We start from the raw sequence: 15,170 nt of genomic DNA, 5'->3' as shown, positions 1-15,170 counted from the left end.
CACACACACACACACACACACACACACACACACACACACACACACACCTTCATTATCCTAGGAAGGGAACAAATCCATTTGTAGCCACTGCCAGTGGTCATAAAGATGGTAAGCCAAACTCCTGGCATGGTGGCCCTGTTTGCTCTGGCATCTGCTTGAGTCTCTTCAGGAATGCCAGGAAGAACAAGCAGTCCCTGGGATTGCTCTGTTCAGGGCAGCCCAAATGTGAACAGATGGCTGCTGGGAGGTAAGGAACAGCCCAGGCTACAATGCAGAATGCACAGAGGTGAGTTCTTTTGCACATGCTCACACTCTCTGGACATTTCCATTGGTATATGAAGCTGCATCTGGATTGTGTGTGTGTGTGTGTGTGTGTGTGTGTGTGTGTGTTAAACTACCATGGCACAGGGACACAACTAGAGAGGAGAAAAGAATGGAAAAATTGTTTCTATTATATCTGCTTCAACCCTTTGTCCACCTACTCTCTCTACTCCCCCATTCTTAAGGGGAAAAATGCAAAAAGATGAGATTTCTCAGCAACCAAGCAGCTCAGTTCTGGCTTTTGCCTCAGCTGCCAGATGTGACACAAACAAGCAGTTTCCAAAATGTAATTTGTTAGAAAAAAAGTAATTTGGTGCTTCTGAGCAATTCAGTGATTTAATGAGCACAGATGGATGTGGGAAGAATTTAGAAAAGACAAGTGTTTAACGTTTCAGCTCAGATTATTCTAAGATCATGCACTATTCTTTCTGTTGCATGAAGGTAATTAATATTCCCCATGATGGGCACGAAGAGCCACAAGATCAGTTAAGGACTGCGGCTACACCAGTGCAATGCGAGTTAAATCACAAATCAATTAGAGAATCTGTCCTGCTGTGTTTAATGAAGGTTATCTCAATTACAGCTTATTTTCAGACTCAGGACTTCAAAATTCAAAATGGTGAAAATCAAAATAAATCTTTATCACAGCATATTGCAATTAGTTTTATTTGTATCATGGTGACCATCTAATTCTTCCTGCAATAATACGAGTTCAAAATGGACTTATCTAATGATGATGGGTTTGAATGGCACTGGGTTTACCCACAGCCAGGGCATGGGCACTCCATCTCCTTGCTTGTAGCTGTGTGGAAGGGTAGATGGGGAGGACATGTCCCACTTTCTCCTTCTTAAGGATGTCAACTAGATTTGAAACCTTAGGAGAGTCTGTACATGACACAGACAATGAAGGTGAGACAACAAATAGATACTTAAGTGAATGCTGTAAAATGCAATGATCTGGGCAACATGCTGAACTCTGAGTGAGGATGCAAGTGGTATTCCAATTGGGACATTGATGGAAGCCCTCCACTTCCCCCACCTCCCTCCCTAGAGCATGTATGTATATATAGTACACACACACAGCTGCTAGTCTTAATTTTCCCTTTTCAGCCATGTTTCCCAACTCTCTAACCATAAAAAAAAGTTCCCCCAAACTCAGCAGGTGCTCATTCAACATTTGTCAAATGGTTGAAAGAGATAGTTGACAAATAGGGTCAGATTAATGTTTTGAAGCATTTTGAGATCACATGAAAAGGATCCTTAGAGATAATCTAAGGCAGAGCGATCAAAGTGGAATAAAACCTCAATTCATAGTCAGGAAGAACTGGGTTTGAATACTGATTACAACATTTACTACCTACGGGACTCTGGACAAGCCATTATACAAAAACTCCTCCTCTGTCAGACAGTACTAATGATGTCTGTAGAACCAACCTTATAAGGTTGCTTGTAGAACACAACAGGTAGGTAACATGCTCTGTGAACCTTAAAACCAATTACTGTTATTAGTAGTAGTAGTTTAAGCCTTCATTTTGCAGATGGGTGAAGAACAAAGGCTCAGTCAGGGGTCTTGTGAAGGCTAAGTTAGCTGTAGGACCAGGCCTAAGCCCTTGTTCAGTGCTTTTTTATTTGAGAGGGGAAAGCAAGGCAATTGGGGTTAAGTGACTTGCTCAAGGTTACACAGCTAGTAAGTGTTAAGTTTCTGAGGCTGGATTTGAACTCAGGTGTTCTTGACGCCTGCACCAGGGCTGGTGCTCTACTCACTGTACTGCCCAGCTGCCCCTCAGTGTTCTTTCTACCATGTTCAATTTTTTCCATGAGCACCACTAAGCATGGTGGGGAAAATTTCCCAAATCCCAAGGCAGAGCTAGCTGCTCCCCTTCTTTCTAACCTCCTCAGGGGTTACTGGGGCAGATGCCCCACCATCCCTGGTATGACTCCACCCAGTCAAAAAGTCCCTGGACCTCAAATTCCTTTATCTGGAAAAAAGAAGGAACTGGACTCAATGACCTACGAGGTTCCTTTTAGGTCTAGAATCATGATTCTACAATTAGTCATGATGAGAGCTCTAATTTTTTACCTTGATTGTTGTGTCATTTTTCAGTTGTGGCCCCATTTGGGGTTTTCTTGGCAGAGATACTAGAGTGGTTTGCTATTTCCTTCTCAGGCTCATTTTACAGATGAGGAAATTGAGGCAAACAGGGTTAAGTGACTGGCCCAGGGCCATACAGCTAGTTGTGTCTGAGGTCAGATTTGAATTCAGGAAGATGAGTCTTCCTGTGCTCTATCCATTGCAACAGGTAGTTGTCTATGCCTTGATATTAACATACTACTGAACCTCTAACAATTGCCTTAGTCATTTCTACAAATGTTAAGCTTCTTGAGGGCAGATGTTCAGTTTTTGTCTTTGTATGTCCAGTGCCTAGAAAAGTGTCTGGTACATGATTCTTTAGTGACAGGCCTTCAAAGAGTGAGCTTTGGTGTCTGGTTACTCTAAAAGTGCTTGTGGTCTCAGACTTTCCCCTGAACTCATTATTGAGATTTTTACAGAGTGTCTGGGGGATGAGGAGAATCAAACCCTCTGTCAAAGGTTTCTTTGGCCTTTTGGGCTTTTTTTTTTTTTAGCATTTAAAGCTAAACAAGTAGCACAGTAAAATGCAATTAATGGGAATATACAGTAATAGTTTGTGGAATTTTCTGGATACTCAGGCTATTGTGAGAATAAAATGAACTTATGGGTAAAAGTACAAAGTATTAGGACTTTGTAGTCATAAAATTAATAATAAGGAACAAGAAACAAAGAGTTTTAGTTCTGGAGAGGTCCTGAGAGATAATCTAGTATTAGGTCTATAGCCAAGTCACATAAGGAAAAATGGAAGGAACTGGGGCTGTTCAAGCTGAAAGGGAGAGAATTTGGGGAGACACATAGCAGAGATGTGCAAATACTTGAAGGGCTATCATGAAGAAGACTGGATAAATAGCTTCATTTATTAGAAATTTTTTCCTTGTGATGCTGGAATCAGCCCTCCCTGATCTTGGCAGCTAGGTGGTGCAGTGGCTGTGTGACTGTGAGAAAGTCACTTAACTACTTTCTGCCTCAGTTTCCTTCTCTATAAAATGGAGATAATAATAGCACCTACCCTTACTGGGTTGTAAGAATCAAATGAAATAATATTTGTAAAATGCTTTACAAACCTTAAAGTATTCTACAAATTTTATCATCATCATCATCATCATCATCATCATCATTGCTTCCGGATCTTTTCATTACTCATTCACTGATCCTTTTTCCATTCTATACAGAACAACAGAAGACAAGTCTTCCCATGTGGGTGAAAGACTAGATTTAGATGGTTTCTAATGTCCCTTCTACCTCTAAGATTTCATGATTTTAACATCCTCATTTTACAGTAAGTCAAAAAGCATTTATTAAGTGCTTACTATGTCACAGGTACTGTGCTAAGAACAGGAGTGAACAGTACTTGCCCACAAAGACGTCACATTCTAGGGATGAGGAAATGGAGGGAGAGATATTCTTAAGTAGAATTCCCTTGTGCTATAACTTTCATATTGAAAACCTTCTAAAATATATCATGTTATGCTCATTCTATTATTATTATTTAAAACAAAGGTCCCAGTTTCTTGTCTTCACAAAAACCAAACAAATTGGGAAAGTAAAGAAAAAAAAATCCTCCGACACTTGGGGATCTTAGTGGGCATGGAATTCTAAATATCAATTATAGCTATAAAAGGTAGAGGGAAATTTGTTAGACAAATTCTATGCCCAGGAGATGTCCCAGAAAGTTTTGTTTGTGATTTCTAAAAAACAAAAACACAAAAAAACCCCAAACAAACAAAACAAAACAAAAAACTCCTCCCCCCAAATATTAATACCTCACATGTGCTAATGTTATTGTGATTTCCTTCTCTCTCCTGAAAGTGGAAGGTGAAGAGAAAAAAATAATGAATTAATTGTTTCAGTGAATTGATTTTACCTATTACACATTTTTACTGTAACTGCTTGCATCAAGTTTAAGTTTATAACATAGCTCTAAATTTGAGAAACAATGTAGTTCTTTTTAATAGACCTAAAAAGTTCTCCAAATAAGCCCGAATTTATTTAGCTGGCATCTTCTGTAATGTTTTACGCATTGGGTGAACAAAACCTGATTTGCCATCACTCTTTTCAACACCCTACAATCACTCTCTTTCTTACTCCTTGAAGATATGAATTTCTAAGTGCAAATTTACCTGAACATGTTTTCTCTCCTTTTTTTTTTTTTGCATGGAAGTGATAGAAGTGTTTCTTCTCTTGGAGGTATGTTTTTTTCTACTTATTAGAGAGGAAGGTGGACCTTCTGAACTTTCTCCTTGGTAGTCCAGAATTTCAACTTCATCCAATATATGTGGCTCAGAGAATTAAAGATATGCCTCTGGACTGGACCTTAAACAGGACAGCCAGATCTTTTATCTCTACCTCCTGACTCAGGAAATGTGTAAGGTCCTGTTTGCTCTTTTCAGGAAAAAGTTGACATTTAAGGAGGTAGATTAAAATTGCAGCATGAGGAGTTTCAGTGAGATATACAGAACTTTCCAACAATGAAAACTGGGAAAGGCTTTCTGACAGAAGCTATGGAATCTCCTTAGGAGATATATAAGAATCTTAGAAACTGCATGACCAGGAAAGTCAAAAGCAGAGTCTATGCACAGACTAACTGGTCAAATGGAGAGAATAACCTCTGATTTTGTTACAGTACATTTGGTGTTTCTCGTGATACTTAGGTTCAGGATAAGGGATTCAATCAGTTCCTGATGGAGGCAGACATTCCAATTTATGGTACCCATCTCAAGGTTGCTAGCTTGTTTCTAATGAATTGTCTTCCTCGTTGAAAGTCATCTATATAGGGAAATGGATTTAAAGGACTTAAATGTCATCTAACATAGCCCCCTCATTTTAAACATGAGGAAGTTGAGTTCCAGACAGGCTAAGTATAGACCGGATAATGGGAGAGCAAGAATTTGAACCCATGGGGTGGCCAGGTAGCACAGTGAGTAAGAGCACCGGCTCCAGTGTCGGGATGACCTGGAGATTAAATCCTGGGCTCAGACACTCAGCACCACACCCAGAAATAACTGGCCGTGAAACCTTGAGCAAGTTACTTAACCCGGATTGCTTTAAAAAAAAAGAATTTGAACCCATGATTCCATGTTTAGTGTTTTTTTCCACTAGACCATGCTGCCTGCCCATGTTGAGACTAAATAAACTTTCCCCCCGTGCCACAAAGGACAGAGAAGGACATGATGCCTCTTTCCCTTATCCTTATTACCTTTCTCGGGGCAATGGCTTGGGTTCTGGACGAATGGCCGCCATGGAAGGAGGAGGTTGCCTGACTGGGGAGGAGATGGAGAAGTTCAGATCCAAAGAGCCCGTCTTCCGGTGCAGTGGCTCCATCCCCATTGCCCCTTGCATCTCACTCTCAATTGGGCAGGAGCCAGCCCTTCCATGGCTAGACAGCAACGACACTTCAGGTCCCATAGCACCCTGGAGAGCTCCCTCAGCTGCCGCAGCCTGAGGATCATGAGTTGGGGACACAGATGGGGGTGAGCGTGACTTCTTTTTGGTAGATGCCCCTGCTAGAAGTTTCAATAGTCCACTTTTCTTCTCTTTCTGGAAAAACACACAACACACACACACACACAATAGAAACCAAATGTGTTAATTCTTTCTAATTCCCATGTTGCTACAATGAGGTCAGTCTAATTTTTTTTGAAACTCAAAAAAACAGAGTTATTAAGTTAGTTAGACGAAAACAAGCTGTTTCAAACTCTTATTTTCCTTTCTATTTCTAAAGCCAGCCAGAAGCACACAAAACAGATACGGGTAACACATTTGGGGAAATTGTTCAAAAGGGATGCTGTCTTCTCTAATTGTCTAATGAATAGAAGCTTCTTTTTATTATATTTCAACAGGTCAGGGATATTTTTCTTGTGGGATTTCATTGGTGTGGAAATTCATTGACACAGATTGGAACCATCTACAGTATAACTTGATATATGACTTGGTTGCCCAAGGCTCTGAAAGCTTAAGTGATTTGTACATGATCACACCGTTAGTGGCAGAGGTGAAATTTGGACCCAGTTCTTCCTGCCTCTCTCACACTCTTCTCTATGTCGTGATATCTCTCATATGTTTTCTCTCTTTTATGTGAAAATTCAATGGATATAACTCCTGAAAAGTACTGGATACCCAAAGGTCAATAGAAAGAACTGCTAATCTCAGATTCCAGCAATGACTCCTATTTCCCATCTCTACCCTCTGTTTTATAAACTATAAAAGGATACATGCATGAAAATACCCATTTTATAGTAAAATGCAATATACTCTTTATTAATACTTCAAAAGGCCCATAGTGGGCCATTCAATAAATGTTGGCTGACTTCTCTTCATCCAATTTTTGCAAGTTAGCTTTGAAGTACAAATGGCAACATATTAAGTAGGTTTAGTAATCTCCTCAAGATTATATTTTCCCAACCTATAATAAAATTCATAGGGCTAGGTCTCTAACCCACTTTTATTTCAGGAAGCTTATAGCCTGAACTCCAACTTCCTTAGAATTCATAGAGATTGGTTGTACACTCTACCTTCTTGGCCTCAAACTTTGACCTAGATATTTCCATTTCTCTTGGTTTCTCAACTTTGGTTTGTGAGGTTCCATGATTTATTATGAGTTCTATACCCTACTGCACTATTAGTACTCTGGTATGTATTTGATCCCCCATTTAGACTGTTTAAAGTCTATTACAGCAAGTTATATTCAGACATTATTTAGAGCCTATACTAAGAACTTCAAGGACATGGGGTTGAGCTAAGTTGGCTAATTATTTTATGATAGGCTCCTTGGGAAAAGTTCCCAGCAATTTGTAAAGCACCATATATCTTCTACCCACAGGCATCATTTGAAAACAAGCATTGAGCATAATTTTATTTGTATTCTCTTTTCCACACAAAGTGTCCTATACAAGATATGAAATTCTATAGTCACATGCGTTTGTGGAGAAATTTATTCGTCCTGGAGAGTCAAGATCAATGTTTAGTAAAAATACGGGAATCTGCTCTAGATAATATGCAGTGTTTCATGGTCTTGCTGAGGCTGCTTCCAGGGTTTTCCCTTGGGCTTCCCCCCCTCTGTATCCAAGGACAGAGAGAAAAATGGGCATGTTAATTCTTCTTGCACTAACAACAGAAAGGAGGGTGAGTACTTGGAAACAATCAATTTTTGGCTCACTTTGCTGCTGAGGAAATACTCTAGTTGATTCACTACATTCCCAACACTCAACCCCTCCTCTCCCCCAACACACACACACACACACACACACACACACACACACACGCACACACACACACACACGCACACACACACACACACTACTTTAAGGGAAGAAGATACAAGGAGCTATGACAATACTCTGGCCAATATTGCATATTCACCAAGAACAAAGACTGTGAAATAATTGGAAAGTTTCTTTAACCTTAAAATGATGAGGCCTTCCTCTCAGCATCCTCCCACTAAGAAGCTCCAACAATTCTCTAAGTACATGAAACATTCCCATTCCATCAAGTCCCACCCATCAGTCCCAAATGAGAACATCTGTGTTTGGCAAATACATATTCAGAGACTGTTTACCTTCAGGTCATTTACATGATACAATAACTACTCCAGAGAAAGCCTTCCCTGATTAAATTCATGGTCTCATGGGGCTCCTTTACTTACAGTAGACTGCTTTGACAATCATTTTATTTGCACTGTGCAGACACTTCCTTGGAAAGATGCAATTGGACTGACCAGTCAATAGGCCTTGAATTGTTTTACAATTGAGATGATAGATTTTCACTGACTCATGTGGCCCAATAAGTTTAAGCATGTGGACTATGGCTCTGGAATTGAATAAATCCATGAGTAAGCAAAAGCAACCATTTATTATGTCCTAGGCACTCTGCTAGGTCTTGAGATACAAAGAGAAAAATGAAACATTTCCTGCTCACAAGAAGCATACATTCTAATAGACGAGACAACATGTAAGTCTCTCTGCTATCTAATAAATATAAAGTGAACAAATCTAAATGTATACAAAGTAGTTAAACATAAGGAAGTTTTTTTTTGGGGGGGGAGGACTAGTGTTATATTGCCCCGGGTCTTAAAGGAAAGAAAGAATTCTATGAGGTAGAGGTAAGAGGGGATGGTAATTTCAGGTATGTGGGATGGCCAGTGAAAAAGTATAGAGATAGAGTATAGTATGTGAAGAACAGAGAACAGGGCAGTTTGGTGGGGTTACAGAGTACAGACTAATGCTAGACTGGGGGTGGGAAGCACATGGCTTCATTAATACTATACTTTAAATGAGCTGGGCTAATTGGCCATAGACTCTTGCTTGTATATGCGCTAATAATTGACAAAAGTCCCAAAACACACATTCTATCACTCAAACTGGACTTCAGATGACTTGCAAATGGACCCTAATACTTCTGCATCTTTGACATCTTACAAAAGTGTCCAGTTCAGCACACACTTTATGCTTAACACATATGACTTGCTAAATGGGTTGGGTCAACCCCCCTCTGGTGAACTTCCAGGAGAACACAGGCAAGAGTTATCCAGGATGGCCACAGATGTTTTAAAATTTCTTTCCAGTTCCAAATTCTCTTCCTTCCTCCACCCCTTCCCACTGAGAAGGCATGAAATACTATATCCATTATACATATGAAGTCACACAAAACATATGTCCATATTAACCACCATAGATGGGTTTTGATCTGCACTGATGGATGGAGCTCCAGAATTGAAGGTCCATTTGAGTATATGGGTAAATGCTGCTTGTCTACTGGGAATCCAAAACAAAAATTCTTCGTGAGATTAGAGATTTAATGAGAACAGGCACCTCTGAGGATATCTAGTCCCACCCTTTCATTTTATAGGAGTGGAAGTGAGGCTCTGTGACTCCAGGTCACAGAGGTCATATATGCCAGAGGATTTGAACCCAGAGCTTGTGCTATTTTTCTTGATAAATATATATCTTCTTGATATATCTAACTGTGTGTTTGGAATGAACTAGGGAGGATGGTAATGGTTTTTTTTATTTCTATTTTTTGCTTTTTGGAGGGGGTAAGGCAGGACAATTGGGGTTAAGTGACTTGCCCAAGGTCACATGGCTAGTAAGTGTTAAGCTTCTGAGACTGGATTTGAACTCAGGTCCTCTTGACTCAGATTGTAATGGTTTTTATTCCTCTTGGCTAGATGGTATGAGTACTGGAGAGCATATCAGTCAGAGGCTTGGGATGTTTATTAGGGAAAAGAGATTACATGGGAAGTGCTTGATGGTTAGGCTGTGGAAGAGGAAGTCATGTTTGTTTAGGATGTAAGCTCCTTGAGAGGGGTGGTTTTATTTTCATCTTTACATTTCCCTAGTGCCTAGCACAGTGCCTGGCACATCATGGGCACTTAATAAATGCTTGTTGAATAACTGATTATTCTATTTGGTCTCAGATGACAGAGCCAGGAGCAATGAGAAGAAGGTTCCACAGAGATAGGTTTACATATGACATGGTCCATGGTCAGGGTCGGCGTAGGGGAATGGACCAACAAACAACTGAAAATGTACAAAAGTGGCATGAGTTCTCTCTGGAGGCAGTGGGTTTCCCATCACTGAAAGTCTTGAAGCAAAGACTGGATCACCACCTGGGGTAGGGGGTGGCTGGGGTTATTTAGTAGATTCTTGTTAAACTTTAATTTGTACTGGGTGACTTCTGAGATTTCTGAGTGTCTATGATTCTTATTACATAAGAATTATAGACTCAAGCTTCTCCATATACCTAGAATGTGTCTCATCTCTGCCTCTTAAAATCCTCGTTGTCATTCAGGGCCCAGACTCAAATGCTTCCATGAAGCCTTCCCTGATCTTCCTAGTCAAAGGTGATCTCTCCTCTGAATTCTATTCATACATTACCTCTCCTAAACCAATTTCAGGCTCTACTTAATTTATATATTATATTTATTTGTACAAATGTCTTATTTCCTCAGTTATACGTTTTTTAAGAGCAGAGACTATGTGTTATTCACCTTTATTTATCACAGTTTTATTGTGATGAGGGTTAGTGTTGGGGGGTGGAGGAGTTAGTAGATAGAGAGCTGGCCTAAAAGCCAGGAAAACATATCTCTGACACATATTGGCTGTGTGTTCTTGGGTAAGTCACCTAAGATCCCAGTGCACTAGGCCAATCTCTAAGACTAAAAGTTTAGAGAAGGTTTGGATCTGAACGGGTAAGAGGAATTTCCTACACCAATGAAATCACAGATCCAGCCTCTATCTATTATCCCTACATTACCACCCTAAGTAAGTATATGTTGAATGAATCTTGTTTATCCTGTAATTCAAGGGAAGGTATAAGCAAGGTCAGGAAGGCTTGAGAAATGATAATATACAACACTCCAGAATTTCACCCACTGTTACCAAAGGCCACCATGTAGGAGTAATGGGGAGCTTCCAGTGGTATAATTTCTAGGGCATCTGTAAGACTTCTCTCCTTCCCACCCCCTAAAACTTTCACTAGCCTTTCAGTATTTCCTAGAATTCTACCATTAGAAATTAATTTCTTAGAGTCACTGGCATTGTGCCCTATTAAAATGTAAATACTTCCTAGAGAGGGTAACACATGAAGCTGCTCTCAATCATTAATGTTTTGGTATGGAATAGCTCGTCAGAACTTAATTAGGAGTTGGGAGAGAGATTTTGATAGTGGAGGAGCCAAATACTTCACAAGAATAAGAGGGGGGAGACTCCGATAGAAAAGAATTTCTTTGAAAGAGTTTGTCTAGATTCCTCCTTAGCAGCCAAAACAGATAATTTGATTTTAGACCATATAGGAGCAATCAGTCAATCAAGGAGTATTTATCAAGGGCTTACTACATTTCCATCATTTGCCAGGGGTACAAATAGAGCAAATGAAACAATTCCTACTCATAACAAGCTTATGTTCTAAAAGAGGAGGTGCCTTTTCAGTCTAAAATTGCCTTATTGATATATACCTTACTTATCAATGTCGCCTCACTGGATCCTCACAGCAACCCTAAAAGGTAGGTTCTATGGACAAGACAGTTGAGACAAATTGAGGATAAGTCCCTTAAGGTCACACAGTTAGTAAGGCTTTGAAGTTGGTTTTGAGCTCAGGTCTTTCTCTCTGCAGGTCCAGTGTTCTTTCCATGGCACCACCTAATTGCTGAAGTACATGGTAATCTGAAAAGCATCCAGGTAAAGGTCATCTGAACAGTAAAGGGACTTGCTAGAACATGCCTTGATGAGGACAAGCAGATGGAAATGGGCATGTTTTTCCTTATGAGGGCTTTCTTGAAGTATTTGAAGGTCTGTCCCATGAAAGGGAAAGTAGGTATATTCTGCTTAGCTTCCAAAGGTCAAATAAGGAAGAATGGGTAGAAGTTACAAAATGACATTTGTAAGAAAAAACTTAGCAACCAGAACTATCTAGAAATGAAATGCGTTGACTCTGTGGAGAGGAGCTGGATTCTTTTCATTAGAAGTCTTCAAGCAGAGACTGGGCATCCACTTGTAGGGCATGTTGTAAGAGGAATTCTCATTTGGTTATGAGTTCAACTAGTGACCTCTGGGATCCCTTTCATTATTCACTTCTTAGGAAGGGGAAATGTGGACGAACCAGGGGTTCAAGGGAGTCCGGGGTCAGCATAAGTATAGCATCTTAAAAGGATCAAATATAATTCTGCTCCATTATAAGCTAAAGTGCTTTAGAAATCTCAGAATTCCAGCAAACAGTATGTGAATGAATCGTCAGTAAGTATTATGATTTATGTATAAGATGCACATAAAGCTGAAGATCACAAAAAAGATGAAATACAGATTAAAGAAACACTGCAATTACTCATGAAAACACATATGTACTGACCCATATTACATGTGTCTTAAGTTGTTGTTCATTCTTTATTCTGGGAGAGAACCAGTGATACCAGGAAGGTGATGTCTTGACTTGCAAATGAATTGAATTGAAGTGAGGCAGAGCTGTTCAAAGTCATCAGCCTCTCTGCCTCTTCTCCAGAGTTACTGGGGTCAGGATGACTAGTGATGGCTCCCATATCTGTGTGACATGTATACTGGATGTGTGGTAAAGGGAGATGACACGGGCTCTGACAGTTTTAGTTCCAAATTCCACAAACCCTGGGTTGCGCATGGGCTAAGGTAAAAGGTTATGTGAGTCCAGGGCATCTTGGCTAGATAAGGTGATATGATACAGAAGAGATGTTGTTCCTTGAAGTCAAGAGACCTGGCTAGAAGCTGTGTGACCTTGTCAAAACTACTAGCTGGCATGACTGGCAAACTTACTTCTACCTCTCTGAGCCTTAGTTTCTTTATCTGTAAAATGGGGATAAGGTTGTTTATACCACCAACCTCACAGAGTTGTGAGGAAAACACTTTGTAAAACCTGAGGTACAAAAGAACTGTTAGCTTTTATTAACAAAGAGTGTTAATTTTGTATTAACTGTTAGACCAGAGTGGCACATCATTTCTAGTTATTAGCTACTAGCATGGAAAAAGCTACTGGTTCTGGAGTCAGAGGGTTCAAATATTGTTTCTGATGGCAAATCAATTAAATTCTCTGGATGTCAGTTTCCTTAGCTTTAAAATGACTGGCTTGGGTCAGGCTGCTACTGAAGTCCCCTTCAGTCCATCTTGAAGTAGCTAGGTGGCACAGTGGATAGAGTGCTGGGCTTGGAGTTAAGGAAGACTTGAATTCAAATCTAACCTCAGACATTTACTAGCTGTGTGGCCCTGGGCAAGTCATTTAACCTCTGTCTGCTTCAGTTTGCTCCACTATGAAACAGGGTTAATAATAACACCTGCCTCTGAGATTGTTGTGAAGATCAAATATTTGTAACATACCTGGCACCGTTGTTAGCACTGAGATGCTTAATAAATGCTTGTTTTCTTCCTTCCTGCCAGGTCTGGAGCTTTAAGCCAGATTCAGCAAAAGATGAAGTCTGTTTAGGCCACCAGAGGGCACAATGTAGCTGTCTCTTCCTTTAAGAACACCTTCCCCAAGTTGTCAAAGGTTTGGCAGTGCCATGTCCGTGCTTCATCCTACCCATCCTCAATCCAAAGGTGGGGCTCCCACTGTTCTCGGTTCCCCTTGGAATGTACATGAAGTAAGGGGATACAAGGTTGGTTCAGGCCTCCTGAGAGTATGGTCAGCAGATGTAACCAAATTAAAAGCAAGACTTCCAGGGTGCAAATGGAAGATCTAAGAGAATGAATTTACCCAAGATTATTCTGGCTAGTGGGATTCAGTGATGTTGCTAGCGGTACATTGCCTTCTAAGTAGTACCTGAAGGCTTAACAGACTTGATGAATGTGACCTAATGCCAAACCAAAACTAAATCAGTTAAAGTGGTAATAAAATGAGCAAGAAATTGCCCAAAGAGAGAATTATTTAATTATGAAATTGAGTACCATAAATTTAAAACAATAAAACTTCATTGTGAAACCCAAGTAAAAGTCTGAATGGCAAAATGATATTTAAAATGTCAGCCAAGTGGAAGATCTGAGCAGAAACATGAAGAACATGGACGGTCACTGCCAGATATCTAGCAAACTCAATCTAGAAATTGTTGGAAGCCCTGATGGGCTTCTGGACTACCTGTTTGGGACTCTCCCTTAATATTTGGCCTGAGTTCTGAGCCAACCCATAGGACAATCTTGGACTTTATTTAGAGCCTCAGGGTAGTTGAAGTGAAATCCTAAGTTTGGGGGAGCTGAACTGAAAAATTTTCTTGGGCAGTGAATGACAAATGGAATGCATTCTGTTTCTATGGGGCAATTCCAGCTGATGACTTACTCCTGGTGGCCAGCTGATATGTTTCAACTACTCTGATAGGATGGAAAGATCCTTGAAGGCAGGGATTGTTTCATTTCTTATTTTTGTCTTCCCAGCTACTAGCCAGGGCCTGGCAATGCAGGTCCTTAATAAAGACTTGTGGATTGACTGACTGACAAATTCAGTTCTGGCAGCATGGAAGCACTATTTCAGTAAACCTCTGCAAGCTGTGTAGATCTTGGGATACATTTGACCAGAAGAGAAATAGTATAATGAAGAAAGACTGGCCATTTCACGTGAGCTATGTTTTTGTACATATTTTTATAGTTCCCACCACCATTACACTTGTTTATATGACTCTTCTGGCCACATATTCATTTACATAGCATTTAAAAGTACTTTGCATACACTATCTCATTTGATTCTCACTCAAATTTTGTGAAGTAAGGACTATAAGTATCACTTCCTTTTAGGGATGAGGAAATTAAGTCAGTCAACAGTCAACAACCATCTAATTAGGATCTACTATTTGCCAGGCACTATGCTAAGCCCTAGTGATGAAAAGAAAAGCCAAAAATTGTCCCTATTCTCAAGAAGATCACAGTCTAATGGGGAGACATGAAAAAAAAAACTATGCACAAACAAGATCTATCTATCCAACTATCCATCTATCTGTCTATCCATCTATCTGTCTGTCTGTCTGTCTGTCTGTCTGTCCGTCTACCTGTCTGTCCGTCTACCTATCTACCTATCTATCTAATCTATCTATCTATCTATCTGTCTATCTATCTGTCTATCTATCCGTCTGTCTGTCTGTCCGTCTGCCTGTCTGTCCGTCTGCCTGTCTGTCCGTCTGCCTGTCTGTCCGTCTGCCTGTCTGTCCGTCTACCTATCTACCTATCTATCTAATCTATCTATCTATCTATCTATCTATCTATCTATCTATCTATCTATC

The 15,170-nt window shown here is 40.1% G+C and overlaps 1 protein-coding gene across 3 annotated transcripts in view; it reads right to left on the bottom strand.

Annotated features, from left to right (window-relative positions):
- SH3RF3 (SH3 domain containing ring finger 3) overlaps positions 1 to 15,170 on the bottom strand; it is a 615,516-nt gene that overhangs the window by 10,654 nt on the left and 589,692 nt on the right. For all 3 annotated transcript variants that reach the window (XM_069094041.1, XM_069094040.1, XM_069094042.1), the window contains one exon: positions 5,649 to 5,989. In XM_069094041.1, coding sequence (XP_068950142.1) covers positions 5,649 to 5,989 — 341 coding nt within the window. The remainder of the gene's footprint in view (positions 1 to 5,648; positions 5,990 to 15,170) is intronic.

This window comes from Petaurus breviceps, unplaced genomic scaffold (assembly GCF_028583685.1).
Source record: "Petaurus breviceps papuanus isolate PSGF00001 unplaced genomic scaffold, PetGlider_PUasm1.0 214, whole genome shotgun sequence".
Taxonomy (NCBI): domain Eukaryota; kingdom Metazoa; phylum Chordata; class Mammalia; order Diprotodontia; family Petauridae; genus Petaurus; species Petaurus breviceps.
The sequence above is the reverse complement of the archived record's forward strand: the minus strand, read 5'-3'. Positions and strand labels throughout refer to the sequence as shown.